Source organism: Lagopus leucura, unplaced genomic scaffold (assembly GCF_019238085.1).
Source record: "Lagopus leucura isolate 7727_CA_CO unplaced genomic scaffold, USGS_WTPT01 Super-Scaffold_100004, whole genome shotgun sequence".
Classification (NCBI taxonomy): Eukaryota; Metazoa; Chordata; class Aves; order Galliformes; family Phasianidae; genus Lagopus; species Lagopus leucura.
In genome coordinates, this window is record NW_024962264.1 from 60,861,587 (window position 1) to 60,883,004 (window position 21,418).

The 21,418-nt window shown below is 41.4% G+C and overlaps 1 protein-coding gene across 1 annotated transcript; it reads right to left on the reverse strand.

Moving 5' to 3' along the window:
• Positions 1-8,221: 8,221 nt before the first annotated feature.
• LOC122179885 (histone H2A-like) lies at positions 8,222-9,129 on the reverse strand. Its single transcript, XM_042871116.1, has 2 exons — positions 9,040-9,129; positions 8,222-8,830 (listed from the first exon to the last, which is right to left on the reverse strand). The coding sequence occupies exons 1-2, from the start codon at positions 9,127-9,129 to the stop codon at positions 8,222-8,224; spliced, it is 699 nt and encodes a 232-aa protein (XP_042727050.1).
• Positions 9,130-21,418: the final 12,289 nt, after the last annotated feature.

Consider the following 21,418-nt stretch of genomic DNA (forward strand, 5'->3'; position numbering starts at 1 on the left):
TTTTTTTTTTTTTTCTTTTTTAAATTTAGGGGTATGGTTTTGGGGTGTTTTTTTTTTTTTTTTTTTTTTTTTGTTTTGTTTTAATATTATCATGCTTTTCTCTTAGGATTTTTACTTTGAGCTGGTATGGCCAAAACGTTTCTTGGCTCTGTGACACTGTGAAACTGCACGAAGCACAAAGATTAGAGGTGCAGAGCACACATGATCAAGTCATGAGCAACACAAGGATAATCACAGTTATCTGAGCATTTAAACCTGACAAGGTACAAAACCAGCTGGCTCAGGTACAGTTGCTTTACAAAGAGGCAAATACTTGTGACTGCAGGTGTAATACTGAAATTATGCTTATTCTATCATCATTTATCGGCTGCAGAGCCTCAAGAGTAATATCAGGCATAGAACTTGAAAGTACCTAAACATTGTCTTATTTGTTATTTGTTTCTGGAACTAGCAACTGTCAGCCTGACGTTAACATATGAGTCCCACCAGTGGGCACACAGTGAGACTGTGCTGACGTGGTTTTCAGTATACTGCTCTTTGAAAAGGGAGGATTTTTTTTTTTTTAATATTTCTGGGTTGCCATCTTTCTCCTCTCTTAGGGTTTATTCCTTCTATTAGCATTTATGTAACTTGTCATGTAAATACTTTTTTCTTCTGAATATTGGATGGTTTCTCTTCTTTGCTTGAGCTATTACTAATGAACATCAGACCTACAGTATCACCTTGGTGTTATCCCTTTGTCTCTACTCCCTTGTTTTCATGGTTCAGTAACCTATATGCTTGCTTGCTCAGAGGTGAAAGTGAGAGCTGATCATCAGCTTCCTCCAGACAAGATAGTTTCCAGATCAGCTGTGCCTGCTGCAGCAAAAAGTCTTCCTCGATACATATACTATCTAATGTGCTCTCACACATTCCCACCTAAAAAAAACTCAGCTAAACTCCCTGGATTACTGCATCAACAACAAAAAAGATACTTCCAATCTGCTGATCTCAGTGCCTGACCTTGGTGGGAGACAACAGATCACAACTTAGTTATGTTCTCAACTCCATGATGAGTATAGTGTTGTGACTCAGTGGAATCTCACTGGAAAGAGGAGCTTGGAGTTGAAATTATGAAGCACAGTCCTCCCACCTCCAGCACCTACTCACAATGATTCCTGCATACACTTGCATTAGTGCAGCCCAACTGCATCAAGAAGGAAGTTGTATCAGCCTGATAATTTTCAGTGTTGAACCTCATCAGGTTCACCCGAGCCCAGCCCTCCAGCCTGTCGAGGTCCCTCTGAATGGCATCCCTTCCTTCCACTGTATCAACCGCACCACTCAGCTTGGTGTCGTCAGCAAACTTGCTGAGGGTTTAGTGGAAGGTGTCCCTGCCATGTCAGTGGGGTTAGAACCTGATGATCTTAAGGACCCTTCCAATCCAAACTATTCCATGATGGATCTCAAAATTACCGTGATTGCTCTGCCTCCATACCTTGAGCAAAACTCCACAATGCAGTGTTCACAATTGCCAAGACTTCTGAACTATGCAATCAATTCCCTTCAAATTGTCAAGATGGCATCAAATACAGAATTACATTGTGATGCAGATAACATTTTTGAATTAAGATTTATCTTCTACATTATTTAGACTTTTGGAAGCTATTTGAGAGAATTAAACTGCCAGCGTAGATCACAGGCTGTGTGTTCCCCATGATAACAGATCTTTTATCTTGTATTTTATAGGGTAGATATTTATAGAGCCCATCATCTTGTTCCTATGTTTGTGGTGTATGTCACTATGTCCTATCTGTTAGGATATTGTTTTGTAAAGATCTGTGAAATGTTTGCCTTGGAACTGGCAGTAGTTTGAACAAACAATATTATTTTTGACATAGAATACCATTTTACCTATACACAGGTAACAACTTGAGACTTTAATATTCCAGTCAGGCAGATCTTCTCACCAGGCTTTATTCTTTCCCAGAAGAATTTATGTTCATGAGGACGTTGCAATTCCTGTTATTGCACAGGTCACTAGCGTTGGTATGTAGGAAATTAGCACATTTCACTCCTCTGGTCCCTGGGTGCCTAGATTAATTTTGTTCTTGACATCTTGATTTTATGCTACATTAGTTCTTATTTATTCTTTTATTAATTGAATACCTTCCTAATGATCTTTCCTGTCTGCCCCCATTGAGCAGTGAGCTGCAGGTTACCCAAAAATTTCACTTGCTTCTAAGGAGAAACTGATATTCCACAAAATCACTCTTCCAAAAAAAATCCTCAGGTTAATACATTTTTCTTCTCAGCAGTTCACTTCCACAATTTGCATACTGCTTCTTTCAGGGAACAAAGTCCAGTCCTTGCAAGTAATTCTCCACCATCATTCTAGATTCATTATAAGTTATCTGCAGCCTGTGGAACCACCCGTGATGCAATCTTTAAAAGCTATGTGCATTGTCGCTTATTTCTGCTGCATAATGGGGGATTTCTCTATAATGATTTTTCTTAAATGCAGTATCCATCAGCAGTCCAGAGTATGTAGCTCTTTCAGCCGTTGCTCTGTAGACGTAGCTTCTCTATTATCTGGTGATGTTGCAGTGCTACGGAGAATTTCTCATTTTTCTTCTCTTTCATGAAAGAAAATGGTAATAAAAAACCCTCAGCAACCACAGTCAAGGGAAGAAAAAAAAAAAAAAAAAGAAAACAAACAAACAACAGTAATCACAAAAAGGGATTCATTGATATGCATAGAGATCCATGTTGTTTCCTTGGAAACCACCATTGCTACTCTTCATTTTAATCTTATTAAACACCTTTCTCTTCCAGAAAAGAAAACATCATGGAATTTTATTTTCTCTCAAGTTTTGCTGTCCCGAATCCCTAGAACTGGATGGAGAAAGATGTAAAAATGCTGGTGTAGCTGCCTGTTTGCATATTTGCTTTAATATTTCTGCATCCCAGGTTCAATGAATGAAGAATTTCTATTTCTGGCTATAACAATTGAGTGAGAAAGCCTCTGCTTATTAAAAAACAAGGAACAGGAAAATGCCAAGTAATCTTAAAGTGCTGATAAGGGTGAGTGTGAAGTATGCAAATAAAAGATGCTACTTTACAACTAGTGACTCGTATCGTTTGTAGAACACTCAGTCCAAAGCTGCTGGAATCTCTTCTGTGATCTTAAAGCTGAGTTATTCTTAGCAGGTCAACAGAGAAGTAGTGAAATAACAACATGCTTTTATTTCATATATCTGTAGTTGGGAAGGTGCCATTTCTGCATTCTCCCTTTGCAACTACCAGGAGCTATTTGTTAGGCAGGTGGAGGAGGATATGAGCAGTCTTTGCTCAGGCAAGTCATTGACTGGGAAAGGTTTGCTTAATTTTAACAGAAAATTAATTACTTGATTGAGATGAGCATTTTCTGTTTGATGTGCACAGAGAGCACAGCAGGTCCAAGCACAGTCATGTGAGCATTGCTAGCTGTGTATCACAAAAGAGCAGTGGTAGCTGTGGTGGAAGGAGGGATTATTTCAGATTACCCTTTGCAGCAGCTGGTGACAATACTCTTCAACCTTCCAGAGAGAGCTTAAGCAGCTGTTCCTAGGAGCAGTCCTTTTTATGAGAAGAATGCCATCAGTCACTGCTATCATGTACAAAACCAGTCAGGGATGGATGACTTCAAAATAACTCTCCTAATAACCTCCTAACTCTTGGTTTGGTGGAATGAAATGAAATACCTCTTTATTGAAAATTTTAACACTTAAGAAGCTCATTTTTGTCATCTGTACACCTGCTTGGGACATTCGAAAGAGCAGAATTCATACAGAAAGCAGCTCCTGCCTCTGACAAATTTAAGAGATATGAGACCCGTTATTCAGGTAGAAGAAGGACCCTTCACCTCTTCTTCATTTAAGCAGCATTTTTACTTTTCCTAGTGATCACTTAATCACTTATGCATACGGTATCTGTAGATGTAGTGCTGTCCCAGGATTTCAATGGCAATGGACTGATTAAATCCTCTCAAGGCTAGAGGTATCATCAGCGCTGTCTTGAGATGCTGAACTTGACCCTGAAATAGCATCCATCACTCCTTTTTTTGGCTTCGTAGGGATCTTGGGGATTGTTGCCAAATTTAGCAAAGCCAACCCACCACAAATCTTCAACATGCTTATGATGGGAGTCTAAAATCTTACACCTTTCTGCAACTTGTACTATCAAACAGCGAGAACTTTCTTTGGGATTTACTGCTTTGAACCATCTTCAGGAGTATAGCACTGCTGTTTTTTCTTGAAAAGAATGGGCAAATAAAAGAAAACACCTCAACCTCTCACCCCACTTGCTCTTGTCTTCTTGATACAATGCAATATCTTGTTATCTCACCTGTCTTGAGAATGGCATAAGCTGTATGTTACAGTTACAGATGCTGAATAAATAATGTCTTGGGTGTTGCACTAACAAGAAAAAGGTGTTTCTTGTGGTACTTCTTCATTTCTCTTTTCAAACATCTTCAGAAAAAAACATTTGCCTGGACAGTGCTTAGCATGTTCTAAGCACCTTCAATCATGAATGAAACTTGTGATTTCATCAATTCCAATTTTCAGGGTGTCAAGTGTATTCTGAATCATATCAACCGTACACAGCAGGAATTTGTCATATGCACTATTTTTGACCATGAGTAACAACCATCCATGTCAGCTGACAAATATAATGAGAAGCACTTGTTTTATGTTGCTGTTTTTACTCTAAGTCACCCTTTTGCCAGCTTTCCTGAGGTACGTACTTTTTTAGAATTTTACAAGGTTTTACATAACAAGCACTTTCCATTTCTATGTTTGCATCTGAAGCTGGCCAACACTTTTCACTTCTGGCATTCCCTTGAATTTTCAATGCCTCTTTGGTCCTCCTTATGTGCAGAATCCTAATAGTATGTTTTTAGTAAACGTTCCTCGGGACAGTAATTTTTTAATCCCCATAACAAACAGCCATTCTCCACTGACAGCTTCAATTTCCAGAAACACTGAGGCTACATTTCTTTTTAACTATGTGATGAGATCATCCCTAAAGGAAATAATGTGTTTGTCTGTTCAAAAGGACCCTTGTTTCTACAGCTATTTCCCATTCTGAATTAAGGAGGTCATCTGGGGGAATTATGGTCTTTCTCTATATGTTTCTCTGGGGAGCAGGAAGAGGACAGTCCATCTAATGCTGCATAACAGAAATCACACCACTGAGCCGCATCAAAGCCAGTGTCTGCAGTCTGGCAGCTGAACACAGGCTGTTGCCTGCCTTTGGACCCAAGGTATTTCTCCGGTCTTTTGTTAGACCAATTAATCTGCATGTATTTTCCTTTCAGTTGGCAACTTGTGAAATTAAGCAGTACATCAAATTATAGCCAGGGTGTCTTTTTCATTTCAGGTCTTCTTAATCTCGTAATCTGCATTTAGTGGTTAGTATCTAGTATCCATCAGAAGAGGGGTGGCCAGCAGGGACGGGGAGGTGATTGTCCCCCTCTACTCTGCTCTTGTGAGGACCCATCTGGAGTACTGTGTCCAGGTCCAGAGCCCCCAGTATAAGAAAGACAGGGAGCTGTTGCAGAGGGTCCAGAGGAGAGCCACAAAGATGATCAGGGGACTGGAGCACCTCCCCTACAAAGACTGGCTGAGGGAGCTGGGCTTTTTCAACCTGGAGAAAAGGGGGCTGTGGGGTGACCTCATTGCAGCCTTTCACTACCTGAAGGGAGCCTACAAACAGAAGGGGAATCAACTCTGTGAAAGGGTAGCTAACAGCAGGACAAGGGGAAATGGTTTTAAGTTGAGGGAGGGAAGATTTAGATTGGATGTCAGGGGGAAATTCTTTACAGAGAGTGTGGTGAGGTACTGGAACAGGCTGCCCAGAGAGGTTGTGGATGCCCCGTCCCTGGAGGTGTTCAAAGCCAGATAGGATGGGGCCCTGGGCAGCCTGGTCTAGTATTAAATGTGGAGGTTGGTGGCCCTCCATGTGGCAGGGGGGTTGGAGATTCATGATCCTTGATGTCCCTTCCAACCCTGTCAATTCTGTGATTTTTTGATTCTGTGATTGTGCAACCTGATCTAGTGCATTGAGCGGTTCACAACCTAACCTGTGACAGGGGTGTTGGAACTGATCTTTAAGGTCTCTTCCAACCAAAGTCATTCTATGATTTTATGATTCTGTGATTTTCAGTTTTCGTTACTGTTTTAAAGTCAGTTCTACAAGTTATTAAATATCCATCACTATGTGCTTGTGAAGTGAAAGCCCTTATCTTCTAGAAGAAAAGTTGCTATGTGCTATGTTACTCTGCTTAAATACCAGTTAATAATGCTTAATAACCAGTTACTCCACTTAAATACCAGCCAGTTACCTGAAACTACTCATTCCTTTTCCAGATCCTCCAAGATTTCTGTTTTCCTTCTTTGTCCAAAATATTTAATTATCTTAATACAATGGCCATCAAGCCAGTCAGTTCTGATAAATTTGGAATTAAACTTTCAAACACGTTGAGAAAGCATTTAATGTCTAAGATACTTTGTATCTGAAAACCTTTGATTTTCTTAGTATCTCTTTTAGATATGGATGATGTCTCAAGTAAATAACCAGATTTTCAAAAGAGATCAAAGACATCACATTTTGTGAGCTTTGAATTCATACCACAGCACACTCTTCACAATCCTCTTTAGGCTTTATAAACATTCCTTTGAGTAACTCCTGAGCTAACCTCTTGTCCATGCATGAGGTACCACTATTTGCTCTCTTCCTGCCATCCCCGACCTTCTGTTCTTCCCAACACAGCAGGTACACTGACTCCTCTACAAGGGCAATACTTCTCCTAAAGCACCAATAAAAGTGGCTTGGAATTTTGCTTTTACTCTTCACAGGGCAAAAGACAAGGATGCTCACAGTCAGTTATTTTCTTTCATCTAAGAAGGAAGACGTGCTACTCTATAAGCCAAATCTATTTTCTGGAACTGAATTTATCCTCATGTGTCCATCTGAAACTGTTGGACTTTATATCAGTTAATCAAATACTCCTTTATCCAGAAACAGGATGTAAGCACAAGAGTGACACAACAGCATGACTGTCATAGGACATTCACTCTTCCAGTTTCCTGCCATATTAATAATTTAATCAAGTAACTGTTTGATGTAAAAAAAATTAAAATAGCCAAGGATCCTTATCCTGGCCCTAACCAATTCCATTGCTTGTAGTGGAGTGTCACAGCCTCCTCTCAGGATAATCATAGGCTCTTCTGTTAGCTAAACCTAACTGCTCATCTGAGAGGGTGATGTGGCAGGTGGTGGTGGGGGACAGTGGACGGGCTGGGTGTCCTGTGGTGCTGCATGTGGAACTGTGGGTGTGGGAGGCTGGGTTCACTCCCACAAGGAGGAGTCTGGGTGGACCGGACATCTTCACGTGTGTGGTTTGTCCAGAGATGACAGACAGGTTTGTGGACTGGTGGTGTGAAATCAGAGGTGTGATTTAAGCTGATGCATAAGTGTGGTGGGGGGATGAAACTCAGTGGCCTCCCCTGCCCCTGGCTGTGGTGTTTGGCTTGGAACTGCAGGATCTGTTTTTTGACTGGGCATGGGCAAGTTTCACGGCCTTTGTCTTGTTGTCATGTGTGTTTTCATCATAATTTCGGGCTTTTGTGTCTGGCTGTGTGCTCCAGAAATTTTGGTGAAGCTGGGAAAGCCAGTTGTGCTTGGATGTGCTAGGCGTGGCCTTTGAGAGGGCCAGGAGTGTTGGGGGACTTGTGGAAGAGGGTGGGGATTTGAGGTGCTGTGGATGGAGTGATCACTGCAGAGATTGTGCGGCTGTCACTGGCATCTCCCTACCTCCCCCTCTCCCTCTCTCCCTCCCTCTCTCTCTCTCTGTAGTCATGCTTAGGCTCCTGTACAGGAACCATTTGGACATGGAAGACAAAGCAACAAGAAGGCCCTGGAGGCTCAGCTGCTGGCAAAATACCAGAAGGCAGTCAGGGTTCCTGAGCAAACCCACTGCAGGGTCCTCCCCACTGGTGAGGTGCCTCTTGCCCCTGGGGTGACAGGCAGTTGCTGTCCTTTAGCCTCGCTCTCCCTGCATTGTTGCCTAGATCTTGCAATTCACTCTCCAGCACAGTGTGGTAGTGCAAGGGCTTTTATTCAACTGTTAGACCATAGCAGGTAATTTGGCAAACAAGACAGCCCTTGCCGTGCCAATATGGGACAGGAGTTCCTGCTTTTACTCGGCAGTGACAGCACCACGGGCAGGTGCAGCGTGTTGCCTGTGGCTTCTCTTCATCCTCTTGGTCTTCTTTGTTTTGGAGGGAGAGGCCACTTGCTGGCTTTTTGGGTCAGGCCTGATACGGTGCTTGGGCCTGCTTCCCAGAAGGTGTTTGAGTACAGAACTGTTCTTCACAGACATCTGCAAGTGGGACGGAGAGATGCACTGCTGGTTACTCTTCTTGGAAATCTTCCCAGCCATGTCCATGGTCTTGTGCGTCACCCACTGCAGCACAGCAGCCAGGTAGACAGGGGCACTGGCTCCAAAACGCTCAGCAAACTGGCCTTTGCGCAGCTGCCTCTCTATTCGGCTCACGGGGAAGACCAGCCCAGCCCGGGAGGAGCGACTCGTTTTGGCCTTCACTTTCCGACGCATGGAGGGCTCCCCAGAGCATGACTCTTCAGGCTCCCTCTCCTGCTCAGGTGCAGTACAGACCTCATCTGTTCCAGCCATGCTGCTTGCTTCCATAGGTCTCTCTATGCTGTGCAGGCTTATCTTCCTTTGCCTTTCCTGCCTGCTCTTGATGTATTTGCTGACCCTTGCTGTTGTTTTCTGTCTGCTCCACCTCTACCAGCCCAGTCTAGAAGTGTCTGTGGCTGGGCACACACACAGGCAAGGACCTCTCCAGCACGGCCAAGCTTCCCTGAGGAAAGGAAGGGCTCCAGCTCTGGTCTTCTCCTCTGCAGGCTGAGGCCCTGTGTTCACCAACCCAGTGGAAACCAGGGTGCCCCTTGCCTGGCAGGACCAATAGGAAAAAACTTTTTCTGTGACCTCACCTCCGTGCTTGTGACATCATCCCCACTGGCCCCATCATTTACAGTGAGCTCAGGGATGGCCTCTGCATCCAACCCTTCCCATTTTCCCATGGGAGAGGTTTTCCCAGTGTATGAATATATAGGCCAAGCCACAGTGCTGCCAGTTAAGGAGAATCCCAACATCTGTTCTTTTCCTTTTTTTTTTTTTTTCCCTCTAATTATCCACTGTGTAGTCTCACAGAAATCAAGGGATTTAGGGATACCGCTGGAAGTGTTCATGGCAGCCTGATGAAAGACAGAGCCTGTTCCTGTCAAAGAAAGATGGTTGCTTTCCGTCCTTTCAGGTTACCTGTAGCAGAAGACCATGAATCGAGGCCTCTGATATGCATGATCTTCTCTTGAGCAACAGAAACCTAGTAACCTAATAAATGTTTAGATGGCAATATCTTAAACTTATATGGTATTTTATTTCCTAGATTTACTTAGCATACAAGGAGACAGCAGAAAGTTGGGACTTGACCACCTGCTCCAGGAAAATGAAATCCCATCCAATCTGGCACATAAGGGTTAAGACTTCCTCTTCTACTAATCATTCTGGAAAGCAAACAAACAAACACATAAAAACTATAACTCTGTTGATGCCCTCCGTGACGGTTTTGGGAAAAAACTTTGCCACGTGTGAACTTCTGTTACCTCTGGGTGGCCTGGAAAGCAAAAGGTGGCAGCAGAGAAGAAGGTGGCAACTGAGAGCATCCATGGACAGCCCATTTCCTTTATGAGATTTTCAGTGGTTGATGTGTGTACTACAAGCAGTTATAAACAGAATACATGGAAGAAGAAAATGCTTATTTTAAAAATAAATTCCTTCTCCCTCACAGAAATGCATCAAATCTGGGAACACTATCACCTCAAAGCGAGTGACTTCTGCACTCAAACTTCTAGCCAATTTCTACCTGTCAATTACATCTTTTTTTTTCTTCTTCTTCTTTCTTTTCTTTTCTTTTTTTTTTTTGTTAAGCATTTTCCCCACACTAAAACCATAGAGGAATCTCTTACAGTGTTAAGGTTCAGTACTGCTAATGTTCCTCCCAGGAGCTGGATGTGATGACACTTCCGAGATGTCAGAATTTCAGCACCCTTTCATGGAGGAGACAGCACTGTGAAACTACACAGATTGTGTTTCGAGATTTTCTTGCCTTGCTGCCTTGCTCTTTTTATGATCAGCTGCATAAAATGAAACCTAAAATGTGGTTAAGCGGGTCACATTGATCCATTTTAAGCATAAACGCCTGCATAAAGCTGAAAACTAACTGAGGGGTGAGTCTGGAGAGCAACCTTATGGAATGGGATCTGGTGATTCTGGTTGACAGGAGGTTGAATCTGAGTCAGCGGTGTGCCCTGGGAACCAAAAAAGCCAATTCTGCTCTGTAGCGAATCAGACACAGCTGGTCGAGGGAAGGGATTGTCCTGCTCTGCTCTGTGCTGATGCAGCTTTGCCTCAAGCACTGTGCTTGGGAAGGACATAATACTATTAGAGAGTGTCCAGAGAAATCTGTGAAGAAGAGCAAGGGTTGAGAGGGCAAGATGTATGAGGAGGTCCCCTGGTTTGCTCACACTAGAGAAGAGGAGACTGAAAGGAAGCATCATGATAGCTTACAGCTTCCTCGTGAGGGGAACGGAGGGGCACGCAGGCAGGCTTTTTTCTCTGGCAGCAGTGACAGGTCCTGAAGGAACAGTGTGGAATTGCATCAAGGGAGGCTCAGGTTGGACATCAGGAAAAGGTCCTTCTCTGGAGGGCTGCTGAGAACTGGAGCAGGCTCCCCAGGGCAGTAGTTATGGCTCCTAAATGCCAGAGTTCAAGGAGAGTTTGGACAGTACTCTCAGACATGGGGTTTATGGCTTGAGCTGATTATTAATTCATCTAATGTTCAAAGAAGGTAAGTTGAGGTTTGGGCTTTCCAGCTGCCCCAGTGAGTCTTTGCTTCCTCTGTGTAAAGTAGGGCATCTTGCAAAATCATAGACTCAAAAGTAGAGTCTCTGACTCAGAGGCTGAGAAAGGAACCTCTAGAGGTCTCTACATCACATCCACCGCACTTCTCATCCAGGGCAAGCCAAGCTAGATCAAATTTATGTCAGAGCTATCATCAGTATAACATGCATGAAAAATCTAGCTCTCAGTTCACTGAGGTGCCCCCAAGGTTGTACAGCAATTGAATGTTTCCAGAATTTGAAAGGAAACAAAATAGACCCCAGTTCTAGCTCAACTGCCTATTCCTTTCAGGGACCCTCTGTCATCGTGTATGAAGATATGGTCTTTTTTGTTGGTGGTAACAGAAAAATTCTTTTTTAAATCTAAATATTTACACATATTTATTTTGATGAAATTTCATGTGAGAGTTCTGATTTTTCAGTTTTATATAATATTAATGTAAATAATATTTTATTAACATATAAATATTTTAATGTTGGTGAAAGGTTGTTTCAGGATCATAATGGTAAAATGAATATTTCAAAATTGGCTTTTTATGGATTTTAAATAAATGTCAAAGTGTCAGAAATTCTCATGGGAAAATAGTTTTGTTTGTTTCCTGACATGTAATTTCTTTCTGACAGATGTAATTCAAGTCTCTCTAGTAAGATCATCTCCTTACATTACTGAATCCTCATTTTTAAGTATTAAAGTGCAGAAAACATGAATTCTGTGGTAATATGCTGCCAGTTTTTTAAGAAGAATAATGTTTCCCTTGAAGATAAAAGGAAGTCTAAAAAGAAAAATTACTTTACTTGAAAAATTTTATCATGTTCTTTAGGAAGAGAAAAACTGGATTATGAAATTGGGCACTATTTTGTTTACTAGGAAACGTGTGAAGACAATGGTTTCAACAAAGCGGAAAATACTTACAGCCTTTAAAAATGTTGCTAGGTCACAGAAAGAAAATCTTTTATAGACTAACTCATTCTGCAATTTTTATATTTAATAGGAAAAAGAAAAAACCCTGCATCATATTCATGCTGGAACCTGAAAGTACATTTGAAAATACAGCAGCATTTTGGGTTTTCAGTTGCAGTATTACACTCCTGATCCTTCTGCAGACACTCAGAACCTGTAAATGTAATGTAATAGGGTTGGGATGCAGTATTTTTCTGTATCCATGAGAATGCATATGTAACATTGCAGACACAGCCCATTCACAATTGCACTGTGTTTGTCTGTACTCATTTTGATTTAGATATATGCATAATTTTCATAATTTAGATGTAGCAAATGCAGGTTTGGTCTATACTGTATATACAGTGAGTATATGAGACAAAACAAGAAGAAACTATCTATCTTCTCCATGTCCCTCATTTATTATTCTTTCTGGGTAGCACATTTTGGGGTACCAGAAATGTCAACAGATGAATAGAGGGTGGTACTCAAGCATGCTCAGCGATGCACAAGAGCTCCAGGCTTCAGTACCTCATCCTCTGGAAATGGTTCTGCTCTCCACTCCCAGCTTATCTTTGAAGGCTTGGTGCTGGCAAAGAAGTAAAGGAATTCTGAGGATCTTTCTCATCAGCCAGTCTTGGATGTGATAAAAAACTTCTGCAGCTGCAGAGAGAACAAAAGGTCCCAGAGAAGAATGTATCTTTGGATGGGAGACAGTGTGGGACAGATTCATACAGGTTCTGCTTCACTCCATGCTGGCAAAGTAAGGATATTAGATGTTTTGAGGAAGAAATTAGATCAGATGACCCTAGTTGTTCCTAATAGGTATACAGCCATAATCCAATGGGACATTGAAGCATCCCCATAAAATTTTGCAGCCGTGAATCAGTAGAAAGCAGCAGTTCTTAGTATTAGTTTGTTAGTTCTTAGTATTCTTAGTTAGGAATATCTATATCTTAGTTAGGAATATCTATGGATATTCCACCACCTCATCTCACCCAGGGAACATGCACGCTGTTGTTGCAACAAGTTAGAACCACAGAATTCTCCCTGGGTAGGAGGCAGTCACTTGCTTTGCCATTCTCCTTAGGAGGCTTTTAATGCCCCAGTTTCAAATATGAAATGATACACCATGAAGGCACAGATAAACATTTAAACACATTGACCTATGTGTTAAAAATCATTAGGGTCTCAATAAAGCATGGCGTGGATCCAGAAAAAGTGGAAATATTCTCTTGCCTATTATTTTTGTATCGTTGTCAAGATTAACTTGCAGTTCTGTAAATTCTCAGTGTTAGTGAAAACATTCTCTTTTTGATTGGAACAGTCTTAATGAGATCTTTCTTCCTACGGGAAACGAGTGAAATCAGCTTCAAGATTGCATCCACGCTCTCTGCAAGATGCCACAACAATTTCTTCTGCTTAAATAATTATAATTGATATATTGGGTCCTGTAGTATCAGGAGGTTCATTATCCCACTTTCTGGTTTTACTCTTCAATGGAGATGTACTATTTTTAATAATAATTTGAAGTAAGTAATATTTTAAATAGTCATGCTGTTTACCAATTGAAGAAAAACTTTGTTATATCAGGAAGAAGAGAATCAAGCCAAGTAGAAATAGCACTTTCTCTTTGACTATCTGTGGCATTAGAAAATAACAGGAAAAAAAAAATCAATCTCTAGCAGTGAGATTGGAAGGAGAGGGAGAAGGAAGGAATGTGGATTCTGAAACCATTTATAGAACTAAATGTGTGGCTGAGATGGAATAGGTCTTATGAGTTTGTTTTAGTCCTTCACTTTGGAAAATAATTATTGCTTATTGCTCTGGAATTGGTACTGTACTTGGAGGCTGCTTCAGCTGAAGGCATGAGCACTGAGCAAAATTGCAGTGACTGTTGAAGCACACCAATACAGACAAGGAGATACAAGTACTTACTGCTTCAGTAATGTTTCCTATAGTATTATTCTTCTGGAAAAATAAACAACCATATTGTGATGATCATTTAATTTTTTTCATCTGGTAGAACATAAATGTTATCCTATTGAGCCCCATTTTATATAAACATTGTTGAGAATCCCTTCCCTGTAGTGATCCCTACAAGTGGTTAATGAAACCCACAGCAGTTGAATACATAGAGAAACAGGGGAGAGGAAAGTGAAGCTAGAAATAAACAAAATAGATATTTTGTAAAGATTTTAGCTTCCAGCCAACCAATAACAAGTATGATGCTTACAACAAGATTAAGTGCAGGCAAGTAGGTTTACCAGTTACATCATCTGTACTTACTTTCCCCCTTGATAAAACTGCCAGAGATGATCTACTTTGGATTTCAGTTGGATCAATACAAATTCACTTGAGTTCTGTACTCGTATATCAGTGATTCTCAGACTTGTTTGGTTTTTGCTGGTCTGCAGTTTGCTAATGTGAAGACATGAGACTCAAGGAAAATTTCTGTCATTCCTCTGGGTATTAAGGCCTTTCCTTAATGCTGCATTTGGCTAATACAGAAATATTGGCTTCTATTTAGCAGGTTCATACTCTTACAAATGCGTTTTGTTGCTTGAACTGGTTGTGGGATTTAGTATATTTTGGCATCTACTTGATGGTCAAATTAGTTGGTAGGAGCCTGTTTTATAAAGCTTAGTAGCCACTTTGACATTGGCATAGCTGTTGATTGAGGCATGGGAACAAGACATCTGTGATAGCAGGAAATGTGAAACTACGGTTTCTTAATTTATAAACAACTGTTCTTAATTTATAAACAACTGTTCATAATCGCTAGTCGAACTGGACAGCTATCCAACTTTGGGTTTACTAATTTAGTCCTTGCTGATTTCTTTTCTGATATACATAGTATGATAGTGGGACATTACTTTGTGCTAGGACACTAATAAATGCAAATCAACTGTTTCCAAAATGCTGAATTGAAAACTATAGTCATAAATAAGAAGGGCATTTTGACTTTTTCTTGGGGAAGATTGCTTGCTAAATGATGCAAACATATCAAGGGTAATTTGCAACACTGTGTTTTGCAGATTGAAAAGTGTTGGTGAAATAGCAATTCATTACTACTGTTGAAACCAGCAACACATAGTGTATAATTCTGCATGTGTGGACTACACGTAGCTGTGCTTAGAGATCATTCTTCACAGGAATTTTGAGACTTTTAAAAGATGGATATATGGCATTATTGTTTGTGGTCTTTGCAGCAGTATTCCTACCGGTATCTACATTCAGAAGAAATACTCCTTACAGAATCTACACTAGTTTACCGGATAAGACATCTAAAATAGCATGAACAGAAATCCTATTACCTCTTAACAAGTACCCTTCCATACCATGAATTCCTTCTGTGCAATAACAGCAGGATTATGATATGAGAAGCATGAGAAGACAAAGTCTCTAGAATGAGAAAAAGATCAGTACTAGAAGTCATAAAGTTGGAAGATATAAAGGATCATCCCATGTGCCTGGGGAACTAGACACGATAATGAAAGGATCCCCTTCTAGTCTGACATGCTTATACAGTTTTAAGGTGTCTAAGGAGAACTGGCCAAATTTTGCTACTTTTGGTCCTCTCTACCTTTGCTTCTCACTTTGGTTCTGTATAGACCTGACTCACTGGACAGTGTGAGGTAGAGGTACTCCTAACTTTTATCTCCAGAGGGGGATAGTTTCACACCAACATGTCAGTCTAGGCTTGATGAATTTACTCCTTGATTTATCTGAATGGTGTCAGTTGTTAGACTGGAAGCACTAGAAAATTTATATAGGTATAAAGAGGTTCGAATCAGGTACTGGAAGTTAAGTGGTACAGGAAGCCAGAACAGGTTCTGGAGGAAAAAGGATATGTTCTCTAGCTTGGAACAAGTTCTGGAGTGGACTGAGCCTGTGCTTTTGAATAGAGAGTGAGGGGAGGGCTGGAAATATCACCGTGACACTGAATGAAAGTCAAAATTCATAAGTATAGTGAGCACTGATTCCTGACACTGAAGTGCAGTAGAGGTATTTCAGAGGAGGAAAACCTGCTTGCTACCTGTGACATTTATTTTACTCTGGGGGGATGAGATGAATTTCAGCATGAGAACAGCGATTCCACAGTGCTTCTGTGCATCCCAGCAATTGTAAAACTAGATGAAGTATTGCTTGAAATTCTTCCAAAGTATATGAGGATACAGCTAATGTCAAAAGCTGATATCTATTTAATGCTGTTGCATAAGTCAGTGTCTGTGCAAAATAGCTGTATGAGACAAAGATATAAGTATAGATTATATATGTATTCTCTTAAAATTATATATATTTTTTCTCTTTAAATAATTCAAAATTAGTGCTAAGGCTGAGTTCATACATGGATTCCACAATAACTGAACCTTACATCATTTTCTTTCTAATATTAAGGGTGTTCATCTTTCATATAAGTGTGGGATAACTTGGAGCTTTCTTTTCATATACTAACATATGACATATTCAGCATTTTAAAGCAGCTTGTACTTCGTCACGATTCATGCAATCCTTACCAATGTTTCTGCAGAGCACCATAAGAAAGCAAAGATGATTTTCAGAGGATCCCTGAAACAAAACAGGCTCTCAGACTCTATTCTACCTGCCATTCCCTGTAGACATTGCCTTTGACAGGGGAAAGATGCTCATTTGTCACCATGTGCATCTGCCAATGATTTATGCTACCTGAGCTGAGATAAACAACCAAATCACGTTGCTTTCCCTCTCACTGAATGAAGAAACACGGAAAAAGAACAGAAAGGCTTTGCATAAAGAGAGAATTAGATGTGAAGCAGGTATTTGTGTCAAACAGAGTAGCAGCCAGTGGTGCAGAAGCCCATGGTGATGATACCTACCACCCCACTAGAATGAACTTGCAACCAGCTGGTGTCTTCATCCCATTGTCTGGGATTCACTGTGGGCTGAGCATCAAGGACAAAACCCTCTGAGACAGGGGGGAGGCTATGCTCTAGGCATAGGCCTTCAGCCATACTGTGCCACCCTCACTACATAGCTTTTACTGCCTCTGCTGCAATCAAGCTTCCACCGTTTTGCTGAAATAGATTGCTTGTCCATGGGGTACATGTTCAACCCTTATCAAATGCAACACATATTAACTTAGGTCACAGTAAAATTGCTTCATGCTAAGGCTCACGTGATGTTATTGCTGCCTGCCTGAGCATAGGGAATAAAGCTAGTCAATAACTTCACTTACAATCATAGCATTCTTAGAGTTGGAAGGGACTTTTCAAAGGTCAGCTAGTCCAGCTCCCCTGCAATGAACAGGGACATACACAGCTACATCAGGTTGCCCAGGGCACAATCTAAGCTCACCTTGAAAGTCTCCAGGGAGGGGGCATCGACCACATCTCTGAGCAACCTGTTCCAGTGCCTCACCACCCTCACTGTAAAAGAGTTCTCCCCATTTACACTCTGAATCTACCCTCTTTGAGTCTGAAATCATTTCCCCTTGTTCTGTCACCACAGACCCTGCTAAAGAGACTGTCTCCTTCTTCCCTGTAGCTCCCTTTTAAATGCTGAAAGGCTATCAAGTCATCTCAGAGCCTTCGCTTCTCCAGGATGAACAGCCCCAGCTTTCTCAGTCTGTCACTGTGGGATAGGTGTTCCATTCTGCGGATCATTTCTGTGGCCCTGCTCTGGATGTGCTCCAGCAGGTCCATGTCTCTCCTGTACTGAGGACTCCACATCTGGACGCAGTACTCCTGGTGAGGTCTCACCAGCTTAGAGCAGAGGGGCAGGATCACCTCCCTCACCCTGCTGGTCAGACTTCTTTTGATGCAGCCCAGGATCTGGTCGGCTTTCTGGGCTTCGAGGACACATTGCTGGCTCATTTCCAACTTTCCATCCACCAATACCCCCAGGTCTTTTTCAGCAGGGCTGCATTCAATCCTTTAATCCCCCAGCTTGTAGTAGTAGTGAGGGTTGCAAGAACTTGCATTTGGATTTATTGAGCCTCATGAGATTCTCCTAGGCCCAGTGTTCAAGCCCATCTGTCCTGTCTGCCCAAACGCTTCTGAATGTCGTGAAAGAGCCTGACTCTCTAACAGAAAGATGTGCCTTCTGGATGGCATCCCATCCCTCTGGTGTGTTGATCACACCCCACAGCTTGGTGTCATCAGCTAAACTGCTGAGGGAACCTTTCTTAAAAATAGGTGCAATGTTGTCTTTTTTCTAGTCACCAGATTTTCATCTGATTGCCACAACTTTTCAAATATCATTGAGAGTGACTTGGTGACTGCATCACCTAATTTCCTCAGGGCTCTGAGATGCGTTTCATCAAGACCCATAGACTTGTGGATGTTCAGGTCCCTCAAGTGGCCACAAACCTGATTGTCACTTACATGGGGTGGGGGGGGACGTGAGATTTCTAACTCAGTCCTCCCCTACCAAATCAAATACTTGCTGTGTAGATTCATCCTTCAGCTGCATATATGTAAGGAATTAAAAGGAGGATCTCTTGCAACAACCTTCTTGCAGCAAAAAAAACAGTTAAAAATTTCATTTGCTCAACTCTCTCACAAACTGGATGATATGGGCAATGCCCAGCAGAACCACTTCATTCAGGACAGGCAAAATAGCTGTGTCTTGCAGAACTTCTCTGTGAGCACTTCTGCCTATCTGCTCCAAGAACAATGCTGAAAATAAAACCATGAGCTCTGTTTTCTCTGTAATCCATCTGAAGTTTTTTCAGGTATGCAAAGGCACATTGTGGTTTCCCTTTGCTGAATCCTCAGCTAACACTACCAAAGCTAAGCAATGGTAGCTTAGCTCTTCTTTCACAGGTGATACTTATAATAAATTCAGTGCCTACCAGATTCTTCATTTCACATACATGAATATGAAAGTGCCATCCATAAAACATCCAATCAGATTTACAAAATATCCTTCTGTTAGCGAGTCAGGCTCTATCAAGTCATTCAAAAGTGTTCTTTGTTGCTCAGTTGACTCCTAACCTCATGCTCCAGGCCTGAAAGCATTTTCCACTGGATGATCTGATATTGTGCAATTTCCAAAAAAGCCCTGCAGGGAAACAGAGATATCTGATGTCCCCTGCCTGCACTCCAATGTAAATTTACATTTCACAAACCATAGCAACTCATAATCCCTCAGTCCTTTGTAATGCCAAGTTGTCTCCCCAGCTTGTGTTAATGTGTACTAATGAGGAACAGGCAATAGGTATTTGGAAAGCAGATAAGCTCTGAGCACAGCCTTCCAGCTCTTTTAGAATATGCTATTAAAAAAAAAAAAAAAAAAAAAAAAAAAAAAAGCCTAAATTGTTTTTGTGGGTTGCAGTACCATGTTTTAAGGCAGCTCTTCTTGTTTGTTTGTTTTCAGGCACCAGCAGTGGCTCTGGTGGGACGATGAGATTTCTTGTATATCAGCAACAAAGGTAGGGTTTTGAAGGCAGAAAGTTCCAGGTCATTTAACGTAGCAGGTGTGGCTTATATGGTGTGATGAGAGCAGTGGAACTCTCAGGTCAGTCATGATTATGCAGCAGTGTGGAGAAGGTCCTGGGTTATTTCCAGGGTAGTGGTGTTGAATGAAACATGAAGGCAGGGGTTACCACTGCATAGTGTGAAGGATGCTAGTTTGTGCAGTTCAGCTCAGTCCTCTGCTGTCTTAGGGGCTCAAACTGCGAACCTCTTTTCTAGGTATCTTTAGTCTTAGCAGAAAAGTCTGTAGGCAGGCCTGTGTAGTAGTAATTTCCATGTCTTTGGTGTACCACATACTACTTAAAATCATAGAATCATTAAGGTTGGAAAAGACCTCTAATATCATCTGGTCCAACCATCAATCCATCCCCACTGTGCCTACTAACTACATCCCTGAGTGCCGCATCTCCACTTTTCTTGAACACCTCCAGGACGGTGACTTCACCACCTCCCTGGGCAACCTGTTACATTGCATTACCACTCTTTCTGAGAAGAAATTTTTCCTAATATCCAACCTGAATCTCTCCTGGTACTACTAAAGGCCATCACCTCTTGTCCTTTGACTAGTTAACTGGGAGAAGAGGTGACAGAAATCTCTGAATGAACAAGACTCTTAGGACCCTTAGAGCCTTTGTTGCCAGGACTATGCCCACTTTTTACACTGGCACCAAACGAAGCAGTGGATACTCTGACCACGAGTCCTTCTCTATGAAACTACTAACACCAACCTTATGGTTACCAGCAGTGCTTTCAAGGGAGTGTGCACCAAGATGCTCAGAACAGAACGTGCATTGAGGCAGAAGTCCAGACATCACTGCCATTCTAAATTGAAAAAGGGAAGGTATACAGCAAGACTGTGCTATCTGAATAGGTGTTTTGGTTGAAGGGACAGGATTAGGGTTACAGGCTGCAATTTATTGTCTCCAACTCATTTTTTGGTCTGGTTGTTCATTCTTGATTTTTTTTTAGAGGGAAAGACTCAGAAGTGTTGTTTTTTTTTTTTTTCTTCTGTCAGACTGTTTTTGACCCATCCCTGGAAAAATTCAAGGTCAGCTAGGACAGAGCTCTGAACAACCTGATCTAGCTGTAGGTGACCCTGTTCACTGCAGGGAGGTTGGATAGAAGACCTGCAAGGGTCCCTTCCAACTCAAACAATTCTGTGATTCTATGACCAAAATAAGAACTAGTCCCATTTCTTTCTCCCAATGGAAAGATTGGTTCTTGAAATTCAGCTCTGGTTGATGGAGGATTCTGTTTTTTCCTTGATTGTGTCCTTGTTCTGTTTTACAGCCTTTAACAACACACAGCTTGTATCTCTTTTATACAAAGCCACATTCTTTTCCACAATGTTATTGCATTCTTAATTACTTGATCCTGAGCTCATTGAAGACTACTGGAAACACTCCTAATAGAACACAGTAACAACACAGCCCTGAATATAGGCACAAACAAATTAATGTCACAGGCCTCTCTATTGCTTTGCTGAGAAAGGCAATATAGGGTAAAAAATGTCCACAGCTGAATCTATGTCCTTAAAACCAGTGAATTCATTTGGAATAGATAACAAAATGTCATGAACTTTCCTGGGTGAGAGAAAGCAGTGAGAGTGATTTGACATAAAAACTGGCTATCATTAATTCATAGTTTGGCAAATCTCAGGCATTTGTAGTGAATGAATTAATTCTTTATTACACAGTCTCTTTGGAGAACCTGGGTTTAAAAAATGGACTAATTGAGGGGAAAAAAAAAAAAAGCCTTATGAAATCCTTTTTATGAGTGTTAGTGGTTGTGCTGCCCTAGAAATCTCGTTTTTCTTTTAGGTACTGCAAGTCACCACAATTTGGAATGCCAACAGAGTTAGGTAGAAATGTTAGAAATGTGAGCCTTTTGCAAATTACATCAATGTGCATAATATCTGTGAACAGCTGCAGAGCTTGGATCTGTTCCCCAACTAGATGAAGTGGCATGGTCTCTATTATTTTTTATGTTCTGCTGTAGGTATCTGAGGGGAACA